The following is a 13,394-nucleotide window of genomic DNA, read 5'->3' as shown; positions in this document are numbered from 1 at the left end:
CATTCAATGCAAGTTAATGGTGGCCAGAACTTTGGAGCTCCAAAAAGCACATAAAGTCAGCATAAAAGTAATCCATACGACTCCAGTGGTTTAATCCATGTCTTCAGAAGTGATATGATAGTTGTGAGTGAGAAACAGATCAATATTTAAGCCCTTTTTTACTATAAAAACTGTGACTTTGATCACAATTCACTTGCCTTGTATGGACATACAGAGCCGAAATATTCTTCTAAAAATCTTTGTTTATATTCTGCAGAAGAAAGAAAGTCTGAGATGGCCTAAGGGTGAATAAATGATGAGGAAATTTTCATTTTTGGGTGAACTATTCCTTAAATTGAGAGACTACATGTTTAAGTTTACTACAAAGATTACTCATGCGTATTTGTCCTACAGCAAGACCATCAAAAATGAGCAAGTGAAGGCAAAAGTTGATAAAAAACAGTGAAATTCTTAAGAGAAATGGTGACCAGTCACAGCACCTACTGTAAAATACACTAATCGAACACTTTCCCTTATACAATCAAATTGTACATTTTAACCTAAAATCTTTCATTTGTAAAATAAAAAAGGTTCTTGGACATGTTATGTGTCATTTCTCAATGTATATGTATGTTTGACTCACTCCTCTTGATTTCTTTTCAGGTTTGTCAGATAACCTGATAGATCTGGAGAAGCGCAGACAAACATTTGGACAAAATTTCATACCCCCCAAAAAGCCCAAGACCTTCCTTCAGCTGGTGTGGGAGGCATTACAAGATGTCACTCTCATCATCCTGGAGATTGCTGCCATCATCTCTCTTGGCCTGTCCTTCTATCAGCCTCCTGGACACGAGAGCGAGGGTGAGACTAAGGGGAGCTAGAAACACACACACACACACACACACACAGAGAGAGAGAGAGAGAGAGAGAGAGAGACAGGGAGAGTGTAACCAAAGAATGTTAGAGGGATGAGGTAGAGGAAGGCAGTTAAAAGGCTGGTGTTGGTCGAGGGAGGAGGGAATGATGGATAGAGAGTGGGAGGGAAGAGAGAGAGAGAGAACTGAATCAAGGGAGTGTGGGAGGAAAAAGGTGAGAATGAAGTTGAGAAAATGGAGAGAGAACAGAGGATGTCAGGCAGGAATGCAGAAAAAGAGAATACAAGGGGGAGGAGTCTAAGGGTGCTTTGGAGAAATAAACAATGAAACATAGCTTTGATTGGCAAAGAATTATAAACGTTTTATACAACCTACTGTGACAAAAACAGCCTAAAGGAATAGTTCACCCAAAAATTAAAATTCTCTCGTCATTTACTCACCCTCATTTCATCCCAGATGTGTATGACTTTCTTTTATCTGATGAACTCAAATGAAGATTTTTAGAAGAATTTCTTTGCTCTTTTGGTCCATACAAGGCAAGTGAATGGGTGCCAAAATTTTTAAACTTAAATAAATAAATAAATAAATGCACACACATCAGCATATAAGTAATCCATAAGAATCCAATGGTTAAATCAATATCTTCAGAAGCGAAATGATAGGTGTGGGTGAGAAACAGATCACTTTCACATTCTTTTTCTTGTGTTTTTAGTGATTCACATTCTTCATGCATATCGCCCCCTACTGGGCAGGGAGAAGAATTTCTAGCAAAAAAAGGACTTTAATATTGATATGTTTCTCACCCACACCTATCATATCACTTCTGAAAATATGGATTACAACATTGGAGTCTTATGGATTACTTTTATGCTGCCTTTATGTGCTTTTTGGAGCATAAAATTTTTGCCACCCATTCATTTGCATTGTATGGATTTACAGAGCTGAAATATTCTTCTAAAAATCATAATTTGTGTTCTGCAGACGAAAGAAACTCAAATACATCTGAGATGGGTGAGTAAAAGACGAGAGAATTTTCATTTTTGGGTGAACTATCCTTTTAAACTATCCAAAGCTGGTTTGCTGGTTTTAGCTGGACCCCAGCTTGGTCAGGTTGGTACGTTGGCTAGCTTTAAAGGGGTTTTGGGCACATTTCAGCTGGTCAGTTTGGCAGACCATCTTAGGCTGGTTTAACCCTCAGAGACCCAACCATTGACATTGATGGTGTTTTTTGTTTTTTGTTTTTTTACCACTTGAAAATGTTTTTAGGAAGGCACTAAGCACAAAACATTGTTTTGGGGGTGAATTTTTTTTGCAATTCTGCTGAGTGGGTTCTCTGAGGTTTAAGCTATTGTTGTTGTTTTTTTTCATCAGGTCATGCCTATTCATGGGTGTTTCTTTAATTTAACTGGTAGAGCATGGTGCTAGCAATGGCAGGGTTGTGGGTTTGTTTCCCAGGGAACATACGGACACATAAAATGAATAGCTTAAATGCACTGTAAATTGCTTTGGACCAGCTTAAACCAGCTATGAACAGTGAAGGCTGGTTTAAGCTGTTATTTTTTTTTTTGCAGCAGGGAAATAAAAAATGAAAGCTATAAACACTGACATTTTATGTTTAAGTTGAATAGTCCTGTTTTATGCAATCTCATTTTGTAAGCTGCATGGCAACCGCATGATAATGACGTTTAACCCCTGCAGGCTGTGGGAAAGTGTCTGGAGGAGTCGAAGACGATGGGGAGGCAGAGGCAGGATGGATTGAAGGTGCCGCCATCCTGCTGTCCGTAATTTGCGTGGTGCTGGTGACTGCTTTCAACGACTGGAGTAAAGAGAAGCAGTTCCGTGGGCTACAGAGCCGCATCGAGCAGGAGCAGCGATTCGCCGTAGTGCGCAATGGAAACGTCATCCAGATCCCCGTTGCGGAGATGGTGGTTGGGGACATGGCCCAGGTCAAATATGGTCAGTTCCTGTGCTGCTGAGACCAGTAAATTGAGTGAATGTTGAGATTAGGCTTAACTCATCTAATATGAGGAAGGTGTGGATTAATATGGCTTTTAGAGTAGTGTTCACATGAGGATGGGAACTCATTTGTTGATAATGTACCCTGTTTAATAATATGGCATTATTGGTCGGACAGGTAAATGCTTTTTCTGATATTAATACCCTACTGATAAAGAGATGTTTATTTGTATCGGTGTGAGTTTGTCCTACTTTATTTTCCTCTCTCAGGTGACCTCCTACCTGCTGATGGCATCCTGATTCAGGGAAATGACCTGAAGATTGACGAGAGCTCTTTGACCGGTGAATCAGACCATGTTCGGAAGTCAGCTGACAAAGACCCCATGCTTCTCTCTGGTAAGCGTGCGTAGGCATGTTTCATAAGTTCACATTTTAAAGGTATAGTCTCAATCACTGAATGGTGACTAAGAATAATATACAGCTCCTTTTGTATGTCACGGAAGAAAGAAGGTCATAAGGGTTTGAAACAAAACCCTAAAGTTGGAAGCACACAGTTCTCTAGAATGTCATTGTGTAGATTTGTCTTCATTGGAATTAAAGGGTTAGTTCACCCAAAAATGAACATTCTCTCATGATTTACTTACCTTTAAGCCATCCTAGCTGTGTATAACTTTCCTTCTTCAGCAGAACCTAAATGAAGAATTTTATAATGCATTGTATGGTCAAAAAGAGACTCTTTTTGACCATACAATGCATTATAAAATTTTCATTTTTGGGTGAACTTACCCTTTAAGGGGCCTAGCCAAATATTAATTAGAAGGGATTGTCCATATAGAATTTGGCCAGTGTAGTATACCATTCTGAGCTTTTGATAAATGCATATGCTAAATGAATTAATGTTATACTCACTTACCAATCTGAGTAATCTGAAATCATCACTGCTTTATAGTTTCCTATCTGTCACTCACTCAACCTTGTGTCGATGTAGTGACACTAGGGGTTGAACTTGGGAGCCCCAATCACCTCTGATATTTGAGAAAAGGCCAATGAGAATTGGCGAGTGGAATTTGCATGCCACTCCCCCGGACATACGGGTATAAAAGGAGATGGCTTGCATCCACCCATTCAGATTTGTTCTTCGGAGCCAGTCAGTGTTGAGCTTCCATTGGCATTCCATTCACCTCGAAGAATGTATAAAGCTGTTGGATATATGACGCATTTACAGCGGGTTCTCTCTCCTCGCACAGATAAGTGCAATTAACGCCCCTGGGTGCTTCAGCAGCCACACTAAAAGAGTAATTTTCTCTAAAAGAGTGAAGCACTGATGGAGAGCGTCTTTTTAAAGATGCCTTTCCGTCTATGTGCAGTTCCTGGTTGCGGTCGATATCTCTCTTCTGCTGATGGCCAAGAATGCTGTCTCACGTGTAAGGGTCGTAGTCACACAGAGACAGCGTTTGTGGATGGCTCATGTTCTCACTGCAAGAACATGACCATGGAATCGTTGCGATCGTGGCTTTCTTTCTTTCATAGAGAGAAAGCCACTCCAGCTACTCCCCGTCCTGGTCCTTCTGCTTGCGTGCACAAGGCCATGGCGGCTAGCGCTGGGGGAAATTTGGAGGCTTCAGTGGGAGCATTTCCACCGAGCGAATCCCCATCGACCTCCCATTCCCCAGCACGTTCGTTTCCACCGGTCGAGTTCATGGATGAGTCAGGTGGCCCGCCCCAAGGCAGGGTTAGTGTCTCATTCGGGGCTCAAGATGAGGATGAGGTATCGATCACAGCATCGGAGAGCGGGCTTTTGCAGTCTGATGCTGAGGACTCGACTGGGTTCCCACCATCTGGTACGGTCGCCCAGTCAGAGGCCAACGCGGAGCTGATGGCCATGCTTGCCCGGGCATGGAACCCTCCACCCTGCCCTGAGTGTTCGCGGCTGGACGATTGGTTCCTGGGCTCAGAGCGCTGCACAAAGCCACGCTCTGCCTCAGTTCCTTTCTTCCTGGAGGTGCATGAGGAGCTCACGAAGTCGTGGCGGGCACCTTTTACTGCCCGGTCCTGTTTTGTGAGTTCTTCCACTCTCACTACCCTCGATGGCGGGGCGGCCAAGGGGTACACGGAGGTTCCTCGGGTGGAGCAGGCGATTGCGGTGCACCTGTGCCCGCAAAACGCCGCCAGCTAGCGGAATCGTCCTAGGCTTCTGTCCAGGGCATCAACCCAAGTGGAGTGGCCACCGCTGAGGATGCCATATGCCCCAGGAGCCTCTGAAACAGTTTCAGTGGAACAGCTGTCTTCTGTCTGAACACCTTCAAACAGGTCACGCTCGTTCATGAGGCGCACCATCATCGAGACTGTGTCCAACTCCAAGCCGAGAAAAGAGATGCTCTGAACCGGGAGGAGCTTGCTCTTTTCCCAGTTGACCTGAAGCCCTAGTCGGCTGAGGTGCGAGAGCACCAGGTCCCTGTTCACACACAACACATCCCGAGAGTGAGCTAGGATTAGCCATTCGTCGAGATAGTTGAGGATGCGAATGCCCACTTCCCTTAACGGGGAAAGGGCTGCCTCTGCGACCTTCATAAAGACGCGAGGGGACAAGGACAGGCCGAAAGGGAGGACTGATACGCCCGACCCTTGAATGCAAACCGCAGGAAGGGTCTGTGTCTAGGTAGAATCGAGACGTGGAAGTATGCGTCCTTCAGGTCTACCACCGCAAACCAATCTTGATGCCGAACACTCACTAGAATGCGTTTTTGCATCAGCATTTTGAACAGGAGTCTGTGTAAAGCCCGGTTCAGTACTTGCAGGTCCAAGAGTGGCCGCAACCCTCTGCCTTTCTTCGGAACAATGAAGTAAGGGCTGTAAAACCCCTTCTTCATCTCGGCTGGAGGGACAGGCTCTATCGCACCCTTCCGTAGGAGGGTAGCAATTTCCGCGCGCAAAGTAGCGGCGTTCTCGCCCTTCACCGAGGTGAAGAGGACGCCGCTGAACCTGGGCGGATGCCTGGCGAACTGAATCGCGTAGCTGAGTCGGACAGTCCGGACCAGCCATCGCGACGGGTTGGAAAGCGCAAGCCACACGTCCAAGCTCCGGGCAAGGGGGACCAAGGGGACAATCTGGTTGGACGTACCGGCGGGTGGGGCCTCGCGGCCCATTGAGACCGTCACATCGGGGGTGGATTTGTGCCACAGCTGGGCACGCAGGGGCGGGGAGACCGCCGCTGGAGTGCCAAACCTGCCGAAATGGAATGGTGGACGGTGGTCGTGATGACGGCCGTGCGCACTGGGTATGTGACCCAGGGAACAAGGAAACCGCTCTTTTGCTGAACTCTTGGGTACCGCAGCCACTTGGGCATGTGGCGAAATTAAATGAAAAGGTAACAAAAGATTCTCCTCCTGGCCCTCCACCGGGGGATGGAGTGGTCTGCTTACCAGCTCTAGAGCAGCGGGTTTCCTCGTCCCTGGGTCGCCTGTCTCAGGGGCGCTTCGAAGCCTTTCTCGGGTTCTTGGCGGCTGGCCGTGTGATGGGTGGCGTCTGCTTCCTGTGGTGGGCTCCACACAGAAGTGGCGCTCCTGGACCACCAAGGTGGACATCGCACGCCCGAGAGACCGTGCCGTGACCTTCTTCACCTGGAGGGCGAGGTCGGTCACTGAGCGCAGCTCCTGCATCAATCTCGGGGCAGAACTACCCTCGTGCAGTTCCTTTAGCACCTTGGCTTGGTGGACTTGCAGGAGAGCTATGGCATGCAGGGCAGAGGCGGCTTGTCCAGCGGCACCGTAGGCCTTGGCCGTCAGGGATGACGTAAACCTACAGGCCTTGGACAGGAGCTTTGGGCGCCCGCACCAGGTGGCGGTGCTCTGGTGCATAGGTGCACCGCGAGCACCTTATCCACCGGGGGGATCACCGAATAGCCCTTGGCCGCCCCACCATTGAGGGTAGTGAGGGCGGGGGAGCTGAAAGATCAGGACTGGGCAGTAAAAGGTGCCTCCCACGATCTTGTCAGCTCCTCGTGCACTTCCGGGAAGAAAGAAACTGGGGCGGGTGTGGCTGTTAGCGGCACCATGAGCCCAGGAACCAATCATCAAGCCGCGAGGGTTCAGGGGAGAGCGGAGGGTTCTACTCTAGCCCGATGCTCGCGGCTGCCCGGGAAAGCATGTCCGTCATCTCCACGTCAGCCTGTGACTGGGCGACCGCACCCGATGGGGGGAGCCCAGCTGAGGCTTCCGCATCCGACTGGACGAGCCCTTTCTCCGATGCTGTGCTTGAGAGCTCATCACCTTCACGGGCTCGGAACAAGATGTCGAACTCACTGTGAGACGAGCTGGTGGACTCATCCAGAAGCCCGATCGGGGCAGACGAGCATGCTGGGGAATGGGAGGTCCGTGGGGGGATACCCGGCGGAGGTGGTCCCATTGTGGTCCCCAAATCGCTCCAAGTGCTAGCCGCACTGGCCTCATACCCGTAGGTAGAAGGACCAAGGCGGGGAGCCGCTGGGGTGGCTTGCTTTCTTACAAAGGCAAGCTGCGACCGCAACGTTGCTATGGTCATGTTCTCGCAATGAGTACATGATCCATCCACGAATGCTGTGTCTGCGTGGGTAGCGCCCAGAAACGAAAGACAGCGATCGTGACCGTCAGAAGGCGAGAGATAACGACCGCAACCAGGAATAACAAACAAACGGAAGGGCATCTTTAAAAAGACGTTCCGTGTGTGCCGCTCTTTTAGAGAAATATACTCTTTTAGAATACACTGTTTTATTTCTGCCGAAGCGCCCAGGGGCGTTCTCTGCAGTGCACCAGTGCAGAGGGGGAGAAGCCGCTGAAATGCGCCGTCAGATCCAGCAGAGGTGAATGAACAGCTGTGAGAATTCAGCTCAGTGAGCATCGACCGTTCGGCTCCAAAGAGAAAATCTGAATGAGTGGTTGCATACCAGCTCCTTTTACATATGTTCGGGGGAGTGGTATGCAAATACCACTCGGCAATTTTCATTGACCTTTTTTCAAAGACCAGAGGTGTTTCGGGCTCCAAGAGTGACCCCTAGTGTCACTACATCAACACAACGTCGAGTGAGTGACAGATAGGGAACTATTGTGTTTAAATGATGCTACATTCAAGACCCTAGGGGCAGTGTTGCCATGTCCGCTTATTATAAGTGACTTTGGGCTTGTTTTTTCATGAAGTCACTTATAAATATACAAGTCGCGGGTTGTGAATTTATAAATTTTTTTTATCTTGTTTCTTAAACTATGAAGTTGATTCAGAACTTTATTAACTCCAGAAGAACATGTGCATGTGCTCTGTGTTTAAAAAACCCCAAGGTGTAACAAAATATAATCTGCCTGCATAACGTGATGTTCAGTCCAAACTGGCTAACGCTGATCTATGCTGATCAATGATGAGACGACAACCCCCAGTTCGAGAGACGCATGTTGCCGCGCTGCATGTGTGTCTGTGTCCTTATGTTTTATGTTGTTTTAAGATCATTTATATCATTAAAGTTTATGTTGACTGTTCAGCCCATTCCTGCCTCCTCCTTGCCCATCCTTGAACTGTTACAGTTACATTTAGGAGCTATTTCTAACTGATCTAACCCTTAGAATACATTTTGTTGGTGTAAACTAATGTATTCAGGTTGATTCATTGATGTTAAATAATATTTTTGACTTGAATAAAACCAGTTAATTTAGGTTTCACCACATTAAACAATTTTTAGATTTACATTTTTTCAGTGGACACACTTATGTTTTTTTTCTCTTTGTAATACCATGCATAATATAGTCAAACTACCTGACAGATATCACTGAAATTGGTGTCCAGCCCTAGACCCTAGAGCCCTAGTCAGGGGGCTGGCCCATGCCTTTAGCCAATCATTTCAGCAAATCTTAGCTAATAAGAAAGCTTTTGTTTAAGCAATACCTACCCAATCATAAATGAATCATTTGAGTAATCAATGAATAATTTTGCATGTTCAGGTTTGCTGTCATCAGGTTTGTTGGTATGTGTTTGGAGCTTGGGGTTTTGGAGATATGAGCAAAAAGGCTAAAATCACTTACAACACAATAAGTTTCTATAAACTATCTTGTGTTTGTAGCAAAGGGAATCACTGTGTATTAAAGATGACTCAGTTATATCTTTACTGTGAGAATGTTCTGAAACGTGAGATTGGTCAACCTTTCTTTAAGGTGTATGGTGCTGTTTTGCATTCCTCTCACTGATGCGCTCCTTTATCTGTCAGTCATCAGCACTTAGCATGCTCAGAGCACATGCGTGTCAGAATAAGTGAGATGCTGCAGTGGCATCCAGATGTTGATAATTAGATCTGTGAATCTCTGTTTCCTGCTGTGATCACTGGTGCATGCCCTCTCCCTTCCTCCCTGCTATTCTTAGACACTTAAGTCTGATAACTCCATTCGCTTTATGAGGCTGTCCTGCTCTACTGCTGATATTATTCAATAATATCCCAATGATGTTTTTGTGAAGATGATGTATGGGGTCTGTTGTTGTGTACAGTGCAGTGACTGTATACGTCATGTGCTAGTCATGAACTGCAACAGTTCAGTCTGTCCTTGTTCGTAGATATCTACGTATTAATGTCATTCCTCATGTGCTCACTTCTGTTTGTGTCTTTTGCATTTGTAATAATATTGTGTAGCTGATTCTTGGGCTTTTGTTGATGGATCTGTGTGTTTGGATTGAGCAGTGTGTTTGAGTGTGTGTTACCTTGCTACCTCAAACAGGGAAGCAGGTTTCATATTTTTGGGGGACTTCAAGGCAAAAATAATTTTCTTAATCAGTATTTTTGTCTTGTTTTCAAGGGGGAATAAATCTAAACATCCTTAAAACAAGATACAATTACATGAGAAACAAAATTGTGTAAAATAATAAAACTTGTTTTAAGAGAATACAAATGGAAATAAAGTTATATTCCGGGTTTACTACAAGTTAAGCTCAATTAACAGTATTTGTGGCATTGTGTTGATTTCCCTCGATAATAAAAAAATAATAATAATTTGCGGTTACAGTGAGGCACTTACAATGGAAGTAAATGGGGCCAGTCCATAAACGCTAAAATGTTTCATAATTATAGCAACAAGATGCAAACATTATACATGTTAACATGATTTTAGTGTCATAAAATCGCTTACTAACCTTATCTGTGAAGTTATATCCAATTTCATTTGGGTTTTGGCATTTATGGACTGGCCCCATTCACTTCCATTGTAAGTGCCTTGCTGTCACTGTAATTTTTCCTTTTTTTTTTTTTTTTTTAATGAGGGACAAGTCTAAAATATTTTTGTGGAAATCAACATTATGCCACAAATGCTGTTGTTTGAGTCCAACTCAGCCTTTTTATTTATTTATTTATTTTTTTAATACTCTTCTTACATAATTTGTAAACTGTCTTTAGTTTTTTTCTTGTTTTAAGCATAAACTTTTAAGCATTTTTTTTTTTTTTTTTTTTTTATGTTTTAAATATAGATTTAATTAGATTGAATTTATTTAGATTTAATTAATGCTCATGTAGCTCAACTGGTAGAGCATGGCGCTGGCAGTGTCAAGGTCATGGGTTTAATTGTCTGCAAAGTGCATAAATTTAATTTTGTTCTGTAAGGATTTTCTTCAGAACAAATATATTGATGCGTTTCTTCTTATGTACTGCAATCTAATATCACACACTGATGTAGACCTATGTTGTGTCTTTTTCCAAACTCTGCCACTCTTTGTCTCTTTTCTCAATCTTTCTGTCTCAGGTACCCATGTGATGGAGGGATCAGGGAGGATGCTGGTGACCGCAGTTGGAGTCAATTCTCAGACCGGCATCATATTCACTCTACTGGGAGCCGGAGAAGGGGAGGAGGAAAAGAAAGAGAAGAAAGGTAGGTGTGAGAAAGGAGAGCATTAAACGCCAACCAAAACAGACACACACGCACCATCATACTAGCAGAATAAGCTGAATCTACTGTAGGATGTAGTGAAAATGAATGCACACTTTCACATTGTGAGTAGCACCACCAGTAGAGAATGGAGAGAGGGGGTGGGAGATCCTTACATAAGATAGAACGAGAGAAATGGGTTTTGATATGAATGGAAGGCCAGTGGGCTCAGAGCCTGCAGGAGTATTTATGAATGGTAAGACGAGCAAGAGAGAAGCAGAGCTCCAATGCTGCAAACTTTATGGCCCATGTCATGGATAATTTAACCTGCAGCCAGCAGAGAGGGAGAGAGGAGACTGGAGACTGGAGGGAGAGGAATAGAGAAGGATTAGGAGTTATATTGGAGGAGGCTGATTAATTATTCAGAAAAAGGGAACGAAAGAGAGAAACAGAGAGAGAGAGAGAGAGTAAAGGTTGGATTTGGGTGGATGAAGAATGAAGTGGCACCATGTTCTGTTACTGTCCCACTGAATCGCTCTATATGTGTCATCAGCCACCGAATTGACTTAGAACTGCCTCACAATGACAATTCAATTGCCATTCTTTTCCTATAAAAACTTAATTTATTATTTTTTAAATAATTTTTGATTGCCTTATCCATAGATATTTTGTACAAAATAAATATGGGTAGATGACAACCCTGCTGAATAAACCAGCTTGAGGTGGTTATCTGGTCTCCCGACATGGGCATGCTGGTTAAGCTGGTCCGGTTTGCTGTTTTTTAAGGAGTCAGCTGTTAGCCGACCAGCTAAACCAGATAAAACCAGCAAACCACCTTAGACTGGTTTAGGCTGTTTTTTTTTTCAGTAAGGAAATAACTTCTCCATGACCTTTTTTCAAGTTTCAAGATCTGGTTAAAATGTATATAAATATACAAACAAAAGTGTTTTAGATGTGTATCTAGTGAATATTTCTTTTGGCTCTTTCACCATTTTTAAAGGGTAGTTCACCCAAAAATAAAAATTCTCTCATCATTTCCTCACCCTCATGTCGACCTGATTGTGAATGACTTCCGTTCTCTGCAGAACACCAAATGAAGATTTTTAGAGGAATATCTCAGCTCTTTAGGTCCATGCAATGCAAGTGAATGATGACCAGAACTCAGAAGGTCCAAAAAAGCATATAAAGGCAGCATAAAAGTAATCCAAATGACTCCAGTGGTTAAATTCATATTTTCTAAAGCAATATGATGTGGGTAAGAAATGAGAAACAGATCAGTATTTAAGTCCTTTTTTCTGTAAATCTACACTTTCACTTCAACATTTTGGTGTGGAAGTGACTTTCCCTTTTTGGATCTTCTGAATTCTGGTCACCATTCACTTGCATTGTATGGACCTACAGAGCTGAAATATTCTTCTAAAAATCTTTGTTTGCATTCAGCAGAAGAAAGAAAGTCATACACATCTGGGATGGCATGAGGGTGAGTAAATGATGAGAGAATTTTCATTTTTGGGTGAACTATCGCTTTAATTCACTTTTAGCTTTATGTACAGTTCACTTCAGTTGTAACAAATATTTATTTGCAAGAATTATAAAATTGTTGGTTGAAGTAATAGTAATTGAAGGATAGCATGTCACACTGCAAGACACTGTTCTCACTGCTTGAAGCTTCATGTCAACTACCCACATTATCCCCTAGAGTTAACGCAACATGATTGCCACTGTTTTGATTTCTCTTTTTCTTACCTCTATTTCCACCTAATCCTAAAATTTCCCATGATTCCCCTCCTCCACACCCAAATTATCCCTTTTTTTTGCTATCCAATCAGAGGACAGTATATTCTCACTCAATACTATGGCCAAACAGAGCAGCATCACCAATGGTACGTAATCAACAGCCCTGTTCTTTGAGTCCAAAACACCTACAGTATTGATTAAGTTACTTTGGACATTCAGACTTTATAGAGACAGATTAGCCCATTATCCACAACTGAATTGTGTTGGAGTGTATTCACAGGTTTAAGAATTCTTAGTTTAAGGTTGTAGTTCACTGTGTGAATGTGTGCATTGTATGATTGTGTTTGTGGGGCTGTTTCCATAGTTCTGTGTGCTCTCATTTCCCCCACTCAAGAACACTGTGTGCTCTGTCTCTCATTCTGTCTCTGTCTGTCGCTTTTTATTCCCTTGTCCCCCCCCCCCCTCCCCCGACCCTCTCTCTCTCTCTCTCTCTCTCTCTCTCTCTCTCTTTCTCTCTCTCACACACAGGCAAGGAGCCAGAGGCAGCTGTGGAGACTAATCAGAATAAAGGTACCACAGGGACAGTAGAGTAGATGAATGGAGAGAATGAGGGGTTAATTATTTTCTTGTTGTGGAAAATGTTTGTGGACAGCTCAGCTACGGTGTTGCTATGTGAGAATAGCAACATGAAAGATAAGCATTAATGCCATGTACACACACACAGACTCAGGGGCGTCATGCACATTTATTTTTATTTTTTTGAGGAGACACCAGTGGCAGTCCTGGCTTAATTTGTGCCTTCAGATGAGATAAGACATGGCCAAAGGGGGAAAAAACAAAACACTTTTGAGCTATTTATTAGTACATTATATGATAATAAGATTCAAACCCCGACCTGAAATAATATATATATTTTATATATATATTTTATAAACCAACCAAAATTGCAACTAAACTTGATAGCCGATGATCACAATGCATT

General features: G+C 43.7%; 1 protein-coding gene across 6 annotated transcripts in view; it reads left to right on the top strand.

Annotated features, from left to right (window-relative positions):
• Positions 1-13,394, top strand: part of LOC127419057 (plasma membrane calcium-transporting ATPase 3) — a 96,241-nt gene that overhangs the window by 35,643 nt on the left and 47,204 nt on the right. For 4 of the 6 annotated variants that reach the window (XM_051660124.1, XM_051660129.1, XM_051660126.1 and 1 more), the window contains exons 3-7: positions 643-840; positions 2,553-2,810; positions 3,081-3,206; positions 10,553-10,678; positions 12,941-12,982. In XM_051660124.1, the coding sequence (XP_051516084.1) occupies positions 643-840; positions 2,553-2,810; positions 3,081-3,206; positions 10,553-10,678; positions 12,941-12,982 (750 nt within the window). The remainder of the gene's footprint in view (positions 1-642; positions 841-2,552; positions 2,811-3,080; positions 3,207-10,552; positions 10,679-12,940; positions 12,983-13,394) is intronic. The other 2 variants (XM_051660125.1, XM_051660128.1) reach the window with 1 other exon arrangement.

Source organism: Myxocyprinus asiaticus, chromosome 28 (genome assembly GCF_019703515.2).
Source record: "Myxocyprinus asiaticus isolate MX2 ecotype Aquarium Trade chromosome 28, UBuf_Myxa_2, whole genome shotgun sequence".
Classification (NCBI taxonomy): domain Eukaryota; kingdom Metazoa; phylum Chordata; class Actinopteri; order Cypriniformes; family Catostomidae; genus Myxocyprinus; species Myxocyprinus asiaticus.
Note: the sequence above shows the minus strand (reverse complement) of the source record. Positions and strands in the feature narration are given on the sequence as shown.